At 35.0% G+C, this 19,036-nt stretch overlaps 1 protein-coding gene and 3 long non-coding RNA genes across 28 annotated transcripts in view; 2 read left to right on the forward strand and 2 right to left on the reverse strand.

Moving 5' to 3' along the window:
* On the reverse strand, positions 1 to 16,570 carry LOC118680750 (uncharacterized). Of its 5 annotated transcripts, XR_011395652.1 has the most exons (4): positions 16,480 to 16,570; positions 11,613 to 12,078; positions 422 to 553; positions 1 to 285 (listed from the first exon to the last, which is right to left on the reverse strand). It is a non-coding gene; the product is annotated as an uncharacterized lncRNA (long non-coding RNA). The 5 variants fall into 5 exon arrangements; XR_004976356.2 differs by lacking the exons at positions 11,613 to 12,078; positions 16,480 to 16,570 and adding an exon at positions 1,135 to 1,479; XR_011395651.1 differs by lacking the exons at positions 11,613 to 12,078; positions 16,480 to 16,570 and adding an exon at positions 966 to 1,128 and having other exon boundaries at positions 1 to 227.
* On the forward strand, positions 193 to 682 carry LOC138856388 (uncharacterized). Its single transcript, XR_011395653.1, has 2 exons — positions 193 to 310; positions 430 to 682. It is a non-coding gene; the product is annotated as an uncharacterized lncRNA (long non-coding RNA).
* LOC138856386 (uncharacterized) overlaps positions 14,928 to 19,036 on the forward strand; it is a 14,852-nt gene continuing 10,743 nt past the window's right edge. For 2 of the 21 annotated variants that reach the window (XR_011395631.1, XR_011395645.1), the window contains exons 1-2: positions 15,842 to 15,944; positions 16,492 to 16,783. This is a non-coding gene — a long non-coding RNA (uncharacterized lncRNA). The other 19 variants (XR_011395641.1, XR_011395642.1, XR_011395617.1 and 16 more) reach the window with 17 other exon arrangements.
* LOC106624941 (uncharacterized) overlaps positions 16,847 to 19,036 on the reverse strand; it is a 13,588-nt gene continuing 11,398 nt past the window's right edge. Inside the window, exon 3 of the mRNA XM_014244732.3 lies at positions 16,847 to 18,785. Coding sequence (XP_014100207.3) covers positions 16,981 to 18,785 — 1,805 coding nt within the window. The 3' untranslated portion in view covers positions 16,847 to 16,980. The remainder of the gene's footprint in view (positions 18,786 to 19,036) is intronic.

Raw genomic sequence — 19,036 nt, forward strand, 5'->3', positions numbered from 1 at the left:
TTACTTATAATTTCATAAATTTATTTTGTAGTCGATCAAAGTACAAATATCATGTAATATTTAATAATAAAAAAATTTATGAATATAAAAATTGTAACATGTGATATTAATTATAAAATAGATTAAAAATAAAAGTACTAGGCCTTCAGAATCATTAAATTGCCATCAGTCATTCAGCAGGCGTCTTCCACAAGTGTTTGCAGTGATTTATAATATCCAGGGAATACCTGTGTGGTAATTTAAGACACACGTTGTTTGTTAATACTTTAGTACTATATGATTATTCTAAGAAATAAGGAAATTAAAAATGGTAATTAAAAAATTATTTAATTTAAACATATTATTAAATTTGAAAAAATTAATAATAAAAGAATTTAATTAAAAAATAATAAAAAATTTTAACTTTTTTATGGCGCATTACATTAACAGGCACGTATAATGACTATAGTAAGCATCTGCTGCTGATCGTGGGCGATGCCATTCGTACTAGAGACTTCGGCAGCTGTGTGCAGCAGTCTAAGAGCAAAGCTACGTTTCAACTGCCATGTTGTTCCTAAGTGTAAAAAAAAAACAACGGTCAATTGTGTTTTTTATTAGTATACGAGTATAGTATTTAAAGAGGATTGCAGAGTATAAAATAATATGTACCATAGAAAATTTTCTATGAAATAATTGTTTTTTTTTTTAATAATGTTTTCCTTGAGGATACAAATTTTACATATAAATTTAGAATAGAATAAAATTTGCAAAAAATTAAATGATAATATATTATTATACCTATATATTATTTTAAATAAAAGTAACAAAATAAGTTTATAATATTATATTTATTAATAAATAAAGCATTAACGATTGTATTATTTATTAAAATATTATACAATACATTACGATATTTTTTTTTTTTTTGGTATAAATACTTTATTAAGCGCACATATGTATGTATGTAAGGGGAAGCAGCCACTCACCTTTAGCTAAAGCATTAATATTGGTAAAGTGGTAATGTACGAGTATGTAATAGGTTAACGAATAATTTCCCCAACTTTTTAATATTCCTCAGTATATCCACAAATGTATAATATAATATATACAAACATAAGCTATTAACAAAAGCCCTTGTGCGAGCACTGGCCTTACCACAGGTAACAATTTTCTGGAAAAAAAAAACAACAAAATCAACTTGTTTGTATATTAGAGGTATTACGAGTGTAGGCAAAGTATCAGCAAAAATATGTTCCAACCAAAATTAAAAATAGACTAAAAATGTAGATTAAAAATAAAAGCAAAATTGCTTGTAGTAGCAAACGAGTGAGAGAAAAGCCGATGACGGTACGCTCTTAATGAGCCGACGAAAAATAAACAGTATCAATTGTATTCTTGCCTTACTTTAGCTTTCGTCAATGCATAACAACAATTGAAGCATGTTTCAATTTTCACTCTGTGCTAAAGTAGACACATGTACATACTTACATAAATATTTTTACAAATACTAAATGCAGAGCTGCCAAATAATAATAATTCGCGATTATTTTATTTATTATAATATTTCTTGATTACACTATTATACTATTGAGAAAACTATGTCAAAAAAAAATAAAAATATATAAGCAAAGTTATAAATATTATAATGTACTATTATGAAATTTTATAAGCAAAAATTGCCGATGAAAGTCAACACCACATAAGTTTAAGGATGGCTGGTGCTCTTCATCAAATTGACAGCAAATATTTGACTTTTCTTATCCGTCGTTGACTTTCCGTGCGTAAAATAAACTGCATACAAATTTACTAAAAAGAATTAATAAAATAAAGTAGAAATTTGTATATACTAATAATATGAAATAAATTAACAAAATTAATCAAGGTAGCAATTATTGGCTGACAAGATTTATGGTGAAAAAATAGAAGTGAGGGTTTTTCGTCCAAAACGAATTAAGCTGCACCAGTTGGTATGTAGTTCTAAAGGTAACTAGTTTAAAAATAAAAATGTACGGTAAAAACGATATTTTTCTGGGTGTTCTATCAAAAATATTTTTCTCGCGAGATTAAGTCATAGGTAAAAAAAAAATTATATCTTCTATTATTCAAAATTATAAACCCGGTTTTGACCATTCATATCGTTTGTTTTATGAACCTGACCGGAGAATTATATATTCGTACAGCATTGAAATGAGAGGAAAATGTGGACGATATTCAAATTTGACATTTTTTAGGAACCTAAATATTATAAAAAAAAATAGTTCTGTCAGTTTGCTAAATTTCGAAATTCTCGGGCATATGTTTTTAACTATATTTGTTTATATTACAATATATATTGTTATATATTTATTATACTTATATACCGGAGATTAATTATTTAGTTATAACTCAATCTCTTGAAGGAAATTAGTTTTGTATAATATCCAGCCAAGTGTTGTACAGTAAAATAGTTCCAAATATATGGCTATGAACCACTTTCAAAATAATTAAACAATTTTTTTTTAGATAGTAGAGGGCTAGTTTTGAAGGCTATGATATAATTAATTACACCTTTCAGGTTACTGCTGCAATTTTTTCGTTGAATAACCTAACAAAAGTCTGGTTAATTTTCTATGCTAAAATATATTATATAGAGCCGCTATGAGCAATATAGAAGATTTGCAGACCTCATTCGATAACAACTATAACTTGTAAACAGGAATGTTTAAAAAAGGCCCAGCTCTTTCTGAAAGACTTTTTTTTATACCCAAATATATCCCCTATTAAGTCTGCCGCCATATTTGCAACACCCAAAAGGAAACGTTGCATGGCCTATAAAGTAAAGTAAAATAAAAATAATCAGCGTAACAAGCTGAGTTGATTCAGCCATGTCCGTTTTTCTGTCCTTCTATCTGTATGTATGCCAACTAGTCCCTCGTTTTATGAGATATCGATCTGAAATTTTTCACACGTACTTTTCTCACCAAGAATCTGCTCATTTGTGTGAATCACCGATATTGGACCACTATAGCATATAGCTGCCAGGCAAACTGAACGATCGAAATGAAGTGCTTGTGTAGAAAACGCCTTAATTCTACAAGATATATTCACGAAATTTGACATAGACTATTATAATAGTCATTGCCATAATCTTCAAAGAAATTATTCAGTTCGAACCAGTATAGTATATAGCTGCCATACAAACTGAACGATCGAAATGAAGTGCATGTATGGAACACTTTTTCATTTGATAAGATATCTTACAGAAATTTGGCATGCATTTGTGCTCAAGGCATCGGTTCATTCTACGAGGAAATTGTTCAGATCGGATTACTATATCATATAGCTGCAATACAAGCCGACGAATCAAAATCAAGTTTTTGTCTGGAAATCTCTTTCATTTAATAAGATATCTGCACAGATTATTGCCTAAAGTAAGGCTATGATTTCCGATAGCTACCGAAACAGTGCTTATATGACGACCATACTTGAGGACTTTCAATATTTTATCGATATTTATGGCAATTGGTCTTCCAGAAAGGAGTTCATCTTTGCCACTAAAATTATCGGAACGGAAACCACGAAACCACGAAACCAAAATTGCTCGTGATTGGCTGTTACAGCAACAGGAACATAAGTGTTATTCACATTTGCAGCAATTTTTGCCTTTATTGACAAATAAAATGTAAAATATGGTGTATTTCTTCTTTACTTGTATCCATCTATGATGTGTGTAAAGCAGTACTGAGCCAAGTAATCACAAAACTCTTTGAGCGGCTTTTTTAGTACGAAGTCTTATCCTTTTTATGCCATATAGCGTAACCCGAGCACACTTATACAACGAGGAAAAAATCGAAGATTACTATAGCCATGTATTGTAAAAATAAAAGATTTATTTTTGTTAGAGCTTATATAATTTTATGCAATAATAGATATTATTAGTGGCCGTTAAACACTGTGACCGCGCACCCACTATCTGTACGGTGACCACATGGCGTATGATGAACATTAATTCAACTGTTTGCTAGCGACCACCGACAATACCGCAGCGCGCACATTTACCTCTCTTATGCACAAATACACTCATAGACACATATTATACGCATGCATATGGCCGCGTTCATACGTGCACCAATAATTACAGTTGCGCCACAGATAGTTGTCACAGGCCAGCGGTGGGAAAATTAATGCACGCAGCATTAAAAATGTATTACCAAAATAAATTCGCACATTTAATGGTCAACCCGCAAGCAGAGCAAAGTCAAAAATAAATTTAAAATATTCGAATGAAAGGAAAAATGAAAACAAATAAATAAATAGAGTGATATATAGGAACAGCAAAGGCCAGGCGGGGTGCCGGTATGCATGCCACTTCAATGCAGCGCAAATATAAAACGGAATTGCAGTGGCGGATTAAAATGTGCAAATGTCATGCCCAACGCACGAGGGTGGCGGCCATTGAATGCATATTTTATGGCAAATGGTGCACGCTGAAGCCAAGAGAAAGAGGGAGGGGAAAAAATGAAATGAGTGAACGAGCAAAAGGTGGTGGGTGGCTGGAGGCGGGTGGCTGGCGATGCCAGTGACGCACGCGTCAAGAATGCAAGAGCGCAGAGCTGCAGCGGATAAAGCAAAACCACCGAAATCCGCTATTGAATTGCAGCAAACAATAAATGACCCAATCATTGCAGTCAGTAGGGCGCATTAAACTTATGTAAATACTTGCACACACACACACACACATACAAACAGTGAAGGGGCTGTGTGCTTGCTAAATATGTGTGTGCGTGAGTTTTTGAATGCACGAAGCGGGTGCAGAAATGAAAATGGTAATCGTTTATGTGTGCTTGTAGCGGTGGCAGCTCACATTGTATGGTTTATGGTGCTGTTGGAAAATTGGTAATAAAAATTGCATGTTGCAGCTGCATGCATGATAGGTAAAATGGTGAATGAACACCACATATACCTTTACTTTTTTGCTGTTGCTATTTTTTTTGTGCTTTTTATTCACTTTACAATTTATCGAATGTGCTCGCATGCTTTATATATTTTTAGTTTACGACGCTTGAGGTATGTTCTGCTTATTTAACTTTATTTAATAAATTGCACTTTCTTGAGTTGTGTATTTTTCATTGTTGTATTGAGTTGCATAAACTTTAAAATCTAACGGTTGTTTGAAACCACTTAATCTATTGTATATGTGATAGATAGAGTTATACATATATTATATATAATATATATAAAAATTATCAGCATAAAGAGGCCAATTGAATTTTGGCTCTCAATGCAATGCATAATTTGCTAAAAGCTCGAGCTTTCTTAGTAAATTTGGTACATGTGCTATTTGGTTTTCAAGGAAGGTTGGTTATGCAGGCTTTTTCTTCCATAAGCGAGAGTACTTGAAACCAGAAAAACCGTTAAGTTCAGTTTCTTCGAAGCTAGAATACCATTCACAAGAGCTTGATATTGATCTGTCAGTTGGTATGGCAGCTATATGCTATTTTTATTCGATTTCAACAATGTGCTCGGAGATTGGGGCGCCGATTTATGCTAAATTTAGTGAAGATATCTCATTTGAAAAAAATGTTTCTATACAAGCACTAGATTCCGATCGTTCAGTTTGTATGACAGCTATATGATATAGTGGTCCAATATTAGCGGTATCGGCAAATGAACAGCCATTTGGTAAGAAAAAGATGTGGACAAAATTTCATATCGATATTTCAAAAATTGAGAAACTAGTTTGCATACATACAGACAGACAAATAGACGGTCATGGCTTAATCGTCTCAGCTCATCACGCTTATCATTTATATATACATAGTTCATAGGTTCTCCGTTATGGGTGTTACAAACTGTTCAAGACAAAAATATCAGATTTTGATAGGTAATACTCATTGCGTACCGTTTACTTAGCAAAATCGTACGACAACCACACTAACATCGCGCTGAATGTAATGTCGTGTGCCATAAGCTTCTTAACGGTCGATCTCTGAGGTATCAACAAAGATATAGATATTAGCAGTACGACAATAATTGCACTTCATAGGTGGTAACTCTGATCATATTCTCGGTCCATAGTTTCTGCTAATTTTTTGGTATGCAACAACTGCCGGTTCTAAATTTACACAACAGTCGGTTCTACGTTACCGAAATCGACTTGGATTTTATCTGGCTAAGGATTATTATTTTGAGTTTCTAACCCTGTTTGGATCGACAAGTAATAAATTTCACATACCAAATATAAAGATCTTTGTTACTTCGGTCGAATTTCACCCTCTCTTTCTCACTTTTTTCTTAACGGTACCAAAAATATCTGCAAATCTTTAAAACTAAGCGAGATTTGTAGTGTTATACGTATCAAAGTGATCAGTATAACAAGGCGGTTTAGATTTCGGACGTCAGTCTGTTCGTTTGCAGAATCGAGTGAATACTTTTTCTATATACCAAACCACAATACCTAATATAAGTATTGTCAAACTTCCGGTTAATATTATACTGCATATTTTCGTCAATATGTAAGATATACCTATTATCAGAATGAAGTGAGCGTTTACTCCTGGATATAGTTGTTGGTGAAAATGAATGTAATCGAACCACGAATTACTCCAGTCACTATAGGTATATCATAAATATTGGTATTTCTTAAACATTTAAATATTATAAAATTCAGTATATCGGTCTAATTTTGAATTAACTTACTAAAACTGCGTGGAATCATGCTCCCGAGCATATTTTAGTTTAAGTAAATGCAAGCAGCTCAGATCTTCTTTAGGCACAATATAACTTATATAAATTTTCTGACATTCCAGTTAACTTTATGCCGCATATATCGTTTCATATGTGACATTTTAATGAAATTAAGTTGACATGTTTGTTTGGTCAGGATATGGTTTAGCATTAAATATTAATGAAATTGATCCAGAACTTAGTCCAGCCTCTATCTGCCTAAATTACTTCGATTACACCCAAAATTTGCATTTCCTTGAAAGTTAAGTAATGAATTTATATTTGCGTTATTTGCTTGCATTTCATTATTATTTTTTTTTTTTTTGTAGAACGTTGCCACCTTTTAATACATTAATTACATTTTCCCTGCACTTAGCGCCGCAACATATTTGCATTTAATTGCGTTCAACCACACAACTGTAGTTAATATCGGCGACTTTTCACACACGAACATCCGGCGGTTCAACGCAGGCGCGGTTGATTGAGTAGACGGATTAACTGCAGTGGGGCAAACAGGCAATGAAGGAGTTTAACAAATAAAAACTTACAAAATGAAATTGAAACAACAACAAAATGAAATCAAATATGTACATACATGCATTTGTGCATGAGGAAAGGGAACCATCAATGGAAAGCTTTTAATAAAGCAGCAGCAGCAGCAGCGACAACAGCGGCTCATCGTTAACTCTACAAGCCAACTGGCTCGTTATGTGTGCATGAGCAAATGGAGGCAAAGAGATTGTGGAATGAAGATAAAGTAGAAGTCGCTAAGCGACCGAAATTGGAAATAAAGCATTTTTGTCATGTGGCAAAAAGTAAAGCGAAGGCACCAGCTTGAAATGTACGCAATATTTATATTCGGATTTTCGTTGCTATTTGCATTGATGGCGCTGAAGATCGAGTACGACAACCACCACCACTCTGCCATGAACAGGACAAAATCACAGACGGTGCATGCAACAACGACATGACACACGAGCGTTGCAGTAACGGTGGAAATTGCCATTGCAACCAACAGCTGCAACATCAGCTATGCAACACAGTGCATGAAGCATTGCATGTAGTCGATATATATATACATAAATACATACATACATATGTGATGATGCTGTTGCTGACGCTGACATGGTTGTGTCTCCTTTTTATAGAAGTTGTGCTGAACAAACCATTTTTGTGGCAGCTCAGGCATTTGCATTTTTGCCGCAATTTAATCGCATGTGCACATAGGTATGTACATATGAAGTTGCACCACATGTATATACATATATGTATATAGGTATGTATGCATGCAACTCTAGGATTTGATTTTGTTCAACTATGCGAGTCTTTCACATAAAATTGCGGTCATTTGAGTGATTTTCCGCTCAATTTTTTTTTTAATACAGTTATTTTTGGATGGCTTACATAAGAGCGCGAATGTAATAATTTCAATATTGTTGTATATAATTATTACGCAATATTATTGTATAAAAATATTGCGCAATACTATTGTGTCAATATTTTCACAAGTCAAAATGAGTGAAAATATCAGCATTAACATCATTATATTTGCTAATATTTTCATCCAATACCTATATGTATGGACATACATTGTATGTCCATATATTATATTTATATACACTCGGTGTTGGCATTATGCCAATATTTTTGTTGCTATACTCGCCAATAGACTACAATTATGTATACCAATATTGTTATTCCGTCAATATTATTGGCTGTATTGGTGACATTATTGCACTTTTACGTCAATATTATTGATAATTTCCATGTCAATATTATTATCTCTAAACAATGTTTCTGAATGTACGATTAGTATAGTTATATATATATGTATATAGTATTGAATATATGTTTTTGTACCATTTTTAAGCGTCCTCTGGTAGTACGAGCAATATCATAATACATATGTGTGTACATACATATGTACATATATCAAATACACACACAAGGAGCTCTATTGTCTCTACTCATAAATTCATTGACTAATATTACACTATTAATGTGCATTATAGCATAAATTTATTGTACAATATTTTTGAATTAATACTATTACTGTGCAATATTATAATTAAGTCAATATTATTGACCATTTGCAGTACTATAACCAATTATTTAATTTAGCACCATTAATATTTTAGACAATATTGTTGTATATTTTCGTCATTACCATTGAGCCGGTTATATTGTGCAATATTAGTGCATTAAGATCAATATGAATTTTATTATTATATGCTTTTATATATATCAGTATTAAATATAATAAATTTTCTTTTTATTAGCTACGAAGAATACGTTATTTTGAGACTTTGGCGAGATTCTTATTAGAAAGGAATAGCAAAGTTTCTATTGAACTTTTTCTAGGTGACGCTGGTTGAATGAAACAGCTTTAATGTTATAAACTTGCGAGTAAATCCAATGTCATCTATAATTTTCAGGAACATGCCATGGTTAATTAATTAATTTGGCTTTCGTAGTAACCCGCTGCCAACTAATCAACTCATTAGCGAATGCGCACGCAAAATGTTAAGGTCTGCACAAATAACAAAGCACAACCTATACCCAAAAATAATCAGCATACATCCAATTACTTAGCCTAGAGTAGCTGTTCATCGGATGAACGCATCGACCATTGCAACAGCCACGATGTTGGATGAATTGTTAGTGGTCAGATCTCAATGGGGAAATTGACTCATAAAACTGTTGGCTTACACATGGTGCGGTTTGGGCGATGCTGTGGGAAAATCAGATCATTTGCATTTTCGCGTATGAATTTTAAGCGACGTGCTGTGGACTACGTTGTTACGCTCATTTATGTAACTAACACAGCGTAAATATATGTATGGATAAGTGTAGTTGTAGGTATTCACCCAATAGACAAACGTTATTAGTTTCCGTTAAAAGTCAATCCAAAAAAACGCGGAAACAGAAAAGTCACGTGTATAAATTTCACAGCTTTCACAATGAAGTTTATTGTTATAACTGACACTAAAAATAAATATATAGAGCCTCGGCATATCATTCGTAGATTAGCTCTTTGAAAGCTCTTTGTGAGTAGAGCTCACAGTCGACTAAAAACAAAGCTGCTCAACTGTAATAAACCCAGATTTTTGCATAAAGCCAAGCTAAAGCGTGGACACTTGCTTGTCAAAGTTATAATATCTATATTTTAGGATTTGAAAAAGAAAACACTGAATGTTGTGGACCGTTTGAAGGTCGAAATCTCGGAAAATTTAACTCAATGAAAGAGGAAGAACCGCATATTCCTAACCTGGCTACCAGTGACTTTTTATTGCCCTCAGATCTCAGAAGAATGTTCGCTAGAAAGAAATTTGGCGAGAATGAAGAGTAAACGTCGAGATTTATGCCTATTTCAAAGCAAAAATTAAATGCTGTTACAAAAATTGTGTCGAAAGAGCGCTATAACTGTACTATTGCCGTCTAGGACAATTTTTTGGAATAAAAAAATCAAAGCTGGTGATGAAAATCTAATTTAAGCCGAATCGAAGCAAAATCAGGGCATTTCTGAAGCGGATGGTTACTGGTGATGTAAAGTGGCTCCTTGCAACAACGTCAAGCGAAAACGGTCGTGGTCGAATCGCGGTGAGCCGGCGCAAACGGTGGCTATGGCAATATTAATGGTCAGGAAGGTTTTGCTATGCGTTTGGTGTTATTAGCAGATAATCATCTACTATGAGTGCCTCCTTTACGGACAAACTCTCAAATCGTACCTGTACTGTCAACAATTCGACAGTCTAAAGCAAGCAATTTCGAAGAAGCGAACTGATTTCGCCAATAAGAGAGGGATTATGTTTCAACAGGCCAACACACATCGATACTGACTCACCAGAAGTTCCGGGAGCTTGTTGGTAGTTTTTTTTTGCATCCACTTTATAGTCAGTAACTGACAATAAGTGATTACTGCCTGTTCCGCTTTATGGCGAATAAATTTACTGGTGAAAAATTCATCTCAAGGAAAGCTTGTGAAAATCAACTGTTGTAGTTATTTGCCGATAGAGATGAAGATTTCTACAAGTATGAGAGCGACATTATGAAAATGTCTTCAACAGGGCAACAAGTTAGTGAACAAAACAATTTAATGCAAAAAAAAATTGATTTCTTTTCACTAGACTTTTTAAAATTAGACCATTTTCATTATTTATATATAATACAATGCACAGTTTGCCACGAAGTTTGTAACACCTAGAAGAAAACATAGGAGACGCAGTAAAATATGTAAATAAATAATCAGTATGAGGAGCTGAGTCGATTTAATCATGTCCATCTGTCTGTCTGTATATACGCGCACAGTCCTTCAGTTTTTGAGATATCAATCTAAAATTTTGCACGGGTCCTTCTCTTCTCAAAAAGCTGCTCATTTGTCGGTACCGCCCATATCGGACCACTATTGCATATAGTTGCCATACAAACTGAACGATCGGAATGAAGTGTTTGTATGGAAAGCTTATTCATTTGATAAGATATCTTCTTGAAATGCGGCATAATATTGTCCAAGGTATCTCAAGACATTGTTCAGATCGGACCAGTATATCCTTCTAGCTAAACCAACCGATGATATTTTTTTTTTAAATGCGATAAGTATAAATAACTCTACACTTAATTGTTGTTATCGAGTTTTGCTGTGATTGCTTGCAACTACAGACATTACGGCGTCAATGTCTACTGAAACAGCATCAAATGGTTTGTTGTGTTGCCTTAGCCCCTAATGTGTGTCGTGATAGTAAAAAAAAGTCAGCAATACGATTCATAAATTTGTATTTGTAAGCCGTTTGGCGAGAACAGTCGTCATCATACCATTTTACCAAAAATCAATGCAACAATGCGCTTAGCATAGCAAATACACATACTAAATGACACACACATATTACATACTCATACATGTATAAATATATGAGTTAATATATGCATACCTGTATTATTCCGGCGCTGCATTTCAGCTAATCGTCAACGCTTGCCGCCAAACAATAAAAGTAACGCCATACATACATACCCGTGTGAGGCTCTGCAACATAGGCCAAAATCGCTCGCGTTGCATTATATCTGCTGCATATCAGCTGACATTACGCTTACGCTTCTTGCGCGCTTCATTCCACTTCAATTGCTTTGTTGTTATTTGCTAATGTGCGCTGACCGAAGTCGAGCCGTTTGCATTTCGTGTCGGCTTTTTCTATTGCATTTTGCAGTGATTCGCTAATTTTGATGATTTTGCATTTCGTTGATGGCAACCAAAGCGCATCAGCAACAACAACAACGCTACAAGATTTGCATCAACGATTGTCAGTTGGAGGCTCTTAAAATGATGTGTGCATTACATTCAAGCATTTATGTGTGATTGCGTGTGTTTGTGTGCGTGCTGCTGTAAAACGCCGCTCAATGCTGGGAAATAAGTAGAAAAGTAGCTGAGTACATATGTATATGTATTGTTAGACTGTTAGACAGTTAACCAGGCTAGTCAGTTGGGCACGAGCATGTGCAGAATTTCGTTGGAATTGCTAATGAACCCATGTTTATGGCGCAAAACTAGTCAAAATAGTAAATTGGCCAAATCACATATGAATATTGAACTGTTCAGATTGTATGTGTTTGCGTGTTTTTGCTTGAATTGGAAATTTTATGCATACAACAGCAGATTTGCATATTCAATATTATTCTTAAACCCAAGCTATTGCTATATTTGAGTGTGATTATATAGTGTATCTATAAGTAAATTTGGACCAGTATGTTTGGCGAGCAGGCTTTGAAATGTTGGAGAACTCGTTGAAAATAAAATTTCATTGAAATTCGAGTATATTATTTAAAATAAGCAAGGAGCGTTTATATGTACTATAGCTAAAAATAATAGGTTCACTTATGCCACTAAAATATCTCATATACTAACCTATGTATGCCTAATATCATAAAACAGCTTATTAGCAGCAAAAATCATTATAAATTATGTATTAATGAGGTATGTGGGGGTAAGAGCCGGATCTCATCCGTTACATATATATGCTGAACCGATATGATCCATATTTCAAAACATACATATATATACTTTAGAGAAATTAGGGAGGTTGGTTATGTTGTCATAGACGCAACACTGGATCCTGATTCCCTTGATGAAGAGCCAAATGACGATGTGGAAATTAAAGTCTCCAACGATGGAGGCATAACGTGTAAAATATTTCTCACTTGATGATGGTTTCTATCAATTGTAGTCCCCCATCATAGGTAAACAATATTGTATAGCTCGTCATCCCTTGGTCTTACAAACCAATTAAACACATACAACATTTATTAGCTGGAGAAAATTTTCTTTTCATTTCATTCTTATATCTCACAAATCGATTGATATTTTCGGTATAAAACCATTCATAGGCATGATGGTTGTCCAACACAGTATTTTGATAGTTGAGAAGAATCTCAATCCGACCACTTTTAAATGAGAATTGCCACACCTTAAAATTTCGATTTATGCAACATTTTATTTCCATATATGCAATGATGTTTGATTTATCATTTTTTAAGGGAAAGAGTGCAGTGTAGTTTAAAATCATGTCATACGAGAAGAAGACGAGGTTGAAGTCCGATATGGAGATATCATTTCCAAACAGTTATACAAGTATGTATAGGTTGGTAAGAAAATGCTATGTACCAAATTTGGCTCAATTTGGTGTAGTACGTGCTGATATATGGGACTTACTTACTTATGCTAATGAGAAAAGAAAATAAATCCATAATAGATATCTTGGCTTCAGAAAAATAAAAAATTCTGTATAGCATTGCAAAAATTGAGCGTTTTTCTTGCACAGCCAAAATCCAAGTATATAGTATCCTCCCATAAAGCAAGCATTTTAAGCAAAAAATTCCTTCAAAAACCGATGCACGTTTGTCGAATACAAAGTAATAACGCTATTTCATATTCGCTTCAGACAGAGACGAATGTCCAATAGAGTAAAAAAAATATTGCCAGTGTTTTCGAACTATTTTCACAAAAATTTGATTTGAACACCAGCAAATAACAGTAAGTGATCAAGAAATTTTAAGTTATTAATATAAAAAAAAATTTTACGAAACGAAACAGCTGATTTCATTCTTAAAACCATGTCCAGTGTAATCTGAGTTGTTATGCCTTCCAAGTGGAGTACTTGACCAGCAAAAGACCTGTCGATCCATGAAAGAGTCTTATTGGATTTGTTAGAGTAGCAAACCCTTGTTATTGAACTCACAAAAACAGCTGATTGAGCACATAACATTGCTTTCTCGAATTTGCTTGTTTCGTACTACGCTATGTACTCAACTTAAATATTCTCAGAGCACATGAACACAAGAAAACAAGATTGGCTTTAAATGATTGTATTTATAAAAATAAAAATATTATGAAAAATTAACTTTCTCTCTAACTCACATATGAAAAATTTTGTGCTAATAAGAATAGAACATTGTGGTGTCATCATAAATGTTTTGTTCCCTAAAAAAATTCAATTTTGATTTATATGAAATATTTATAAAAGAAATTTGGTAGTGCTTATACAGTGATGGCTTGAAATATTTTTATCGTAATGCATTTTAATCAAATTTCTATAATTTATTACTGATTTACCAATTTTTTCCCGTTGTTGTTAAGTTGCCGTCCAGTTGTTAAGTGGGGTCTACCAACAACTATATCGATATTGCTGTGTACTTATGTGAATGCAGGTGTGTCTGTTTGGATATGTATATATAAGACATAAGGAATATGATGTCAAATCGTACCTGATTCAGTTTTTTGCTAATAAAAACCAGAAGTTTTACGAACGTGGGATTATGATGCTGCCTGAAAGATGGCAAAAGATCATAGATCAAAATGGGCAATACATTACAGAATAAAGTTTTTGAGTTCCATGAAAAAATTGTCTTTGATTTAAAAAAAAACAAAAATCCGCAACTACTTAATTGCCAAACCAATAGTAATTTCGAAAAATTGAAGGTAACATTTTCCTTTAGAGCTCTTACGCCAATTTACATAAACATATATTATGTACTCTTACTCTTGGTGTTCTCACCCTTTGCACTTTTGCTTTATTTAACTGATAATATTAGGCGCTAGTGTAATTTTAAAGAGAGCAAGAAAGTCAGTGAAAGCAAGCAAGTAACTTACATCCAATTTTTTACATTTTCTTTAAGAATATGAATACGAATAGCCATCAAACAGAAAAAACTAAAGCTTGTCACAATAGAGTGTGCCTTTCAGTATCCTCAGGCTCTTTGAAATAGGCGTTTACTAAGAATTCGGCTAGTGAGACTAATAGGGTTCTACTAACATAGCTCCAAAATTTCAGCAAACTAAGAAAAGAACTTACGAAATGTCCAACTGCTCTGCAGATATGTCTCATATTTCCAAAGTATGTAAGTATGTATGTATGTACATATGTATGACAACTAAACTAAGTAGGTAACCGAACAGGGATTTAGTGCAGTTGAACTATTATTTACAAGGCCATTTGTCAATAGCAAATTTGCTGTCTCAGCCTTAATAGCAAAACAAGACAACGCAAGACAATTGTGTGTATATGTGCGAACAGTTGGCCAGGAAAACCCATGGATAAGCGGGAAAACCCGAAATGTTCGGCCAGTTGTGACCACTGCGTGATAAGTGTACGCTTAGGTAGGCACTTTTTCAGCAATAAAACGAACCCATCGATCGGAACTGACACTCCATCAATTGCATGTGGCATTTCGACGGCCATACATATGCAGTTATTGTACCCAGTAGGAATAATTTGACTTAAAAAACATTACTCTATAATGTTTGGAACTAGTAGCTAGAATATTAAAATCTCTTAAATGGAAGTTTTGGTTACAAACAAAATTTCTTACTCGCTTTTTGGAGAGGCTACGGCAGTATAGTGGCAAGAGCGTTGTTACAATTATTCTCGCTTTCGTCACACACTAACCCGCGCTAAATACTCCTATGTGTAAGTAAAAATTCTTAGCGCAGTTGAACCACCATTTCCCTACAGGGTGTGCATTAGATGCGAAAGCGGCGAAAATGATAGATGGCAGAAAGTTAGCGAAAAATATGATGTGTAGCTCTATGGAAATGGAAATGAAAATGGAAAGAGGAGCAGTTAAATGGTGAAGAGATTAGTGTAAAGAGATGTAGGAAAATGTCTGCGGAGAGAGGAGTGGCAGCGAATGTAGAGCGCCGCTAGCAGATTAAGGCACACACGGTGAATAGTTGTTGTTGGAATGCATAAATCATAGCAATGCAGTGATTTTTCGTAAGTAACTAACTAATAAGCCCGAGATTAAGTGTGAAATATGTATAAGATAAGAGTTCGTCCTACCTTTTGATTATATACTTTCGGCATTTCTTCGAAACGCATTCGTCTGTTTGTAGAATTGGTTGGAATAAGCTGGAGTTAGAGCTTGTATGAATTGATATATTATATTTATCAGTTTTTGTTTGTATCTAAAAGCTTTAAGTTTTGCAATTTTATTACCAAATTGCTGCTTAGTGCTAGATTATTTAAAGAAAAATTAAAAATTGTTTTTCAAAAAGCCCTTATTTTTGAAATGATCTTTAATATTAGAGTTCTACACAGCAGTTCCTTTTTAAAATGTTAGGAAAAGTTCATTAAAGAAATCACAATTAAGCTTATAAATTATTTTGAAGTCCAAATCAACAAAGTCATGGACTGGTTCTTTTATCTCGGTTCTTTCGTCGCCATTTAACACATACATATGTCTATAGGGTTGTTGACAAGATGTTATAGAAAATATTATTTATATTGAAAAACAATCATAATTACTTACATTCATTTGCAGCATTACCAGCGTGGCCCAACCATCATTCATCGCTCACAACACTGCTTTAACGACGCTTCGTCAAAGATCAATATCTCTTACGGTACCACTGACGTTTGCGTACTCACAACACACTAAAAATGAGTGCAATTACTCAGCATTGCGGTTTCCAAATGAAGCTGCTATTGGAAAAGCTTTTGCATTGGAAAACTATTGGACACATTGGGAGAACAGTTTACAGTTAAAGACTGTGCCGTGACGACGATCCACTTAATGGAACTAAAAGCTGTTGTGTTTGCCTTAAATTTTATAAGTATGTCGGTGTTTCGAAAATATATAATCGATCACCGAAACGCTACACACGTACGCAGATTAATACAGAAATATATACACAAGTATATTACAACAATTTTCACAGAATTTTTAAACGAGTAACGGATTGCACATTTGCCCGTAAATCTAACGCCTCCACAATGAATAACATTATATATAGTATATGTGTGTATAACATTAATTTTTGAAAAACTCAAATGTGTGCGCCAGAATTTTAGCCTTCTGTTGCACCGAAATGCGCGCGTCCACTATGAAGAAGGTGAGAAAGCGATTAAAGACATTTGCCTCGACGGCCTCGTTGATAGCTCGTTCCGTGGCGTAGATACAACCCAAGGGCACACCGCTGCTGGTCAACGAAATATTTACATGGTATATATTGTTCGGTTGTAACAGCACCGACAGCAACACCTCGCAGGGTGCGTGTTGTTGCAGGATTCTTATGATCTCGCCATAGAGATTGCGTTCGATGTAAGTACAACGTGGGTATTCGCTGCATTGACAGTAGGGACAAAAGCTGGGTGACTCTTTCAACGGTAGCTCGCCGGTGCCATGTCGGCAGGGCAGACCAGTACTAGCTGCCGAGCTGGCATGACTGCTAACCGGCACGCTTGAAGTGTTTTTAGATGTTACCGGCACAGTGGATGGTGGTGAACTCTGAGTTGCTTCGTCTATGAAAGGCCGCCAACCGAAAGTGGCATTGGTTTGTGAGAGTTTATTTTCGGCATGATTGTAGGTTTGCACTGTCTCTGCTTTCATTTCTGGGCATGGTCGTTGCGGTGGCGGTGTGGGTGGCCGTGGCGTTTGTGTAACGGCTGTGCACTCAAGTTTCTTTGGTGTCACAGCTTGCTTTTGTGCCAACAAAACGGCGGCTATCGCCTCCGTATGCTGTGTCTTCAGATCTGCGAGTAATGTAGAGAGTTCGCGTAGTTTTGCGGCGAGCGCTGTACAACGCATCATTTCATCGGGCGGTATAATTTCTGTCTTCATGTGACCGAGTTCGCGGCGTAGTTCATTAACTTGTAGTTCCAAATTGTATATGCGATTGCATTGCTGTGCGATAATCTCTTTGCTAATATCTGGCGCCTTTGGTGGTGCAGGCGGTGGTTCTGTCTGCCGTTCCATTTCTTTTTCATGGCAAGGTAATGGTTCCTCTTTCACTGCATAAATCGGCTCGGCCTCTGCAGCTGGCGTTTCTACGGGCTTTTCCGTCTTTCGTATGCTGGGAAATGGAAATATGCTTAATGGACATGGCGATTTTTCTTTGCAGGGCTCTACTTCTGGTTGCTTTGCCTTTGATGCGCCAGCACAGTTAATGTCAAAATACTTTAGCGGATTCCAGCTGATCATGTCCAGCACAGTTTGTTGTTGTGCGGTCGCGCTGGGCGCATCACTCGTACCCACCGATTTCTCAGCGCATCTGCGCGGCGGTGTCATTGGCGGTGGTGTTACGGTCTCTTGCACTGGCGCCCTCTCCAATTCATGTTTTAATTGCGTACGTTCTTTGGAGGATTCTCGCGACCTATCTGGCGTCTTAACCTTTTCCGACTTTTTCTGCCTTTCTTTCTTCGGTAATTTTTTCGTTTCTTCCAGTTTCTCTCCACCTGGATATACAACACGATATTTCGGTGATCTTTTGGCTTTATCGCCTGCTTCATGACAGCCATGCTGCAGTATACGATAGATGCGTCCATTTTCGCAAACAAATGATATTTGACTTGGCTTAGACTTTGGACTTTTTGCGCGCTTCTCCTGCCTTATTTGCTCTTGTCCGGGTTGTAGAAATTTATTTTGATTCTTCTCAGTTTTAGTCATTTGCGCCGTCTCTTTGGGACATTCACAATTTTCGTTATTCTTTCGTGTTTCATATGTGCCACCGCAAAGCCGAATCTGTTGACCGGAAGGCGAGAGCAGACCTTTGTCGCCGTAATCATATTTCGGATCGATAGTGATGAATTTCGAATTGGTAAGTACGCGAAAAGCATCTAAAATAGAGATGAAAAGTGCGCAAGTGAGCGATTTTAAAAATATTTTTATGTTATTTATGTTGGTAAACATTTTTTATGGAAAATTATGAAAAACCAGTTTCAAATCTTACATTTTGAAAGTGTGAAAAAGCAGAAATTAATATAAAAAATAAGTCAAAATAGGTAATCAAATAGTGAAGTGTGTTTCATCAAGAAAATATATAATTTTTTTAAATTTTCGATACGACTGTAAGTTGTCGACATTTTTA

The sequence above is a fragment of the Bactrocera oleae genome, chromosome 3 (assembly GCF_042242935.1).
Source record: "Bactrocera oleae isolate idBacOlea1 chromosome 3, idBacOlea1, whole genome shotgun sequence".
NCBI lineage: Eukaryota > Metazoa > Arthropoda > Insecta > Diptera > Tephritidae > Bactrocera > Bactrocera oleae.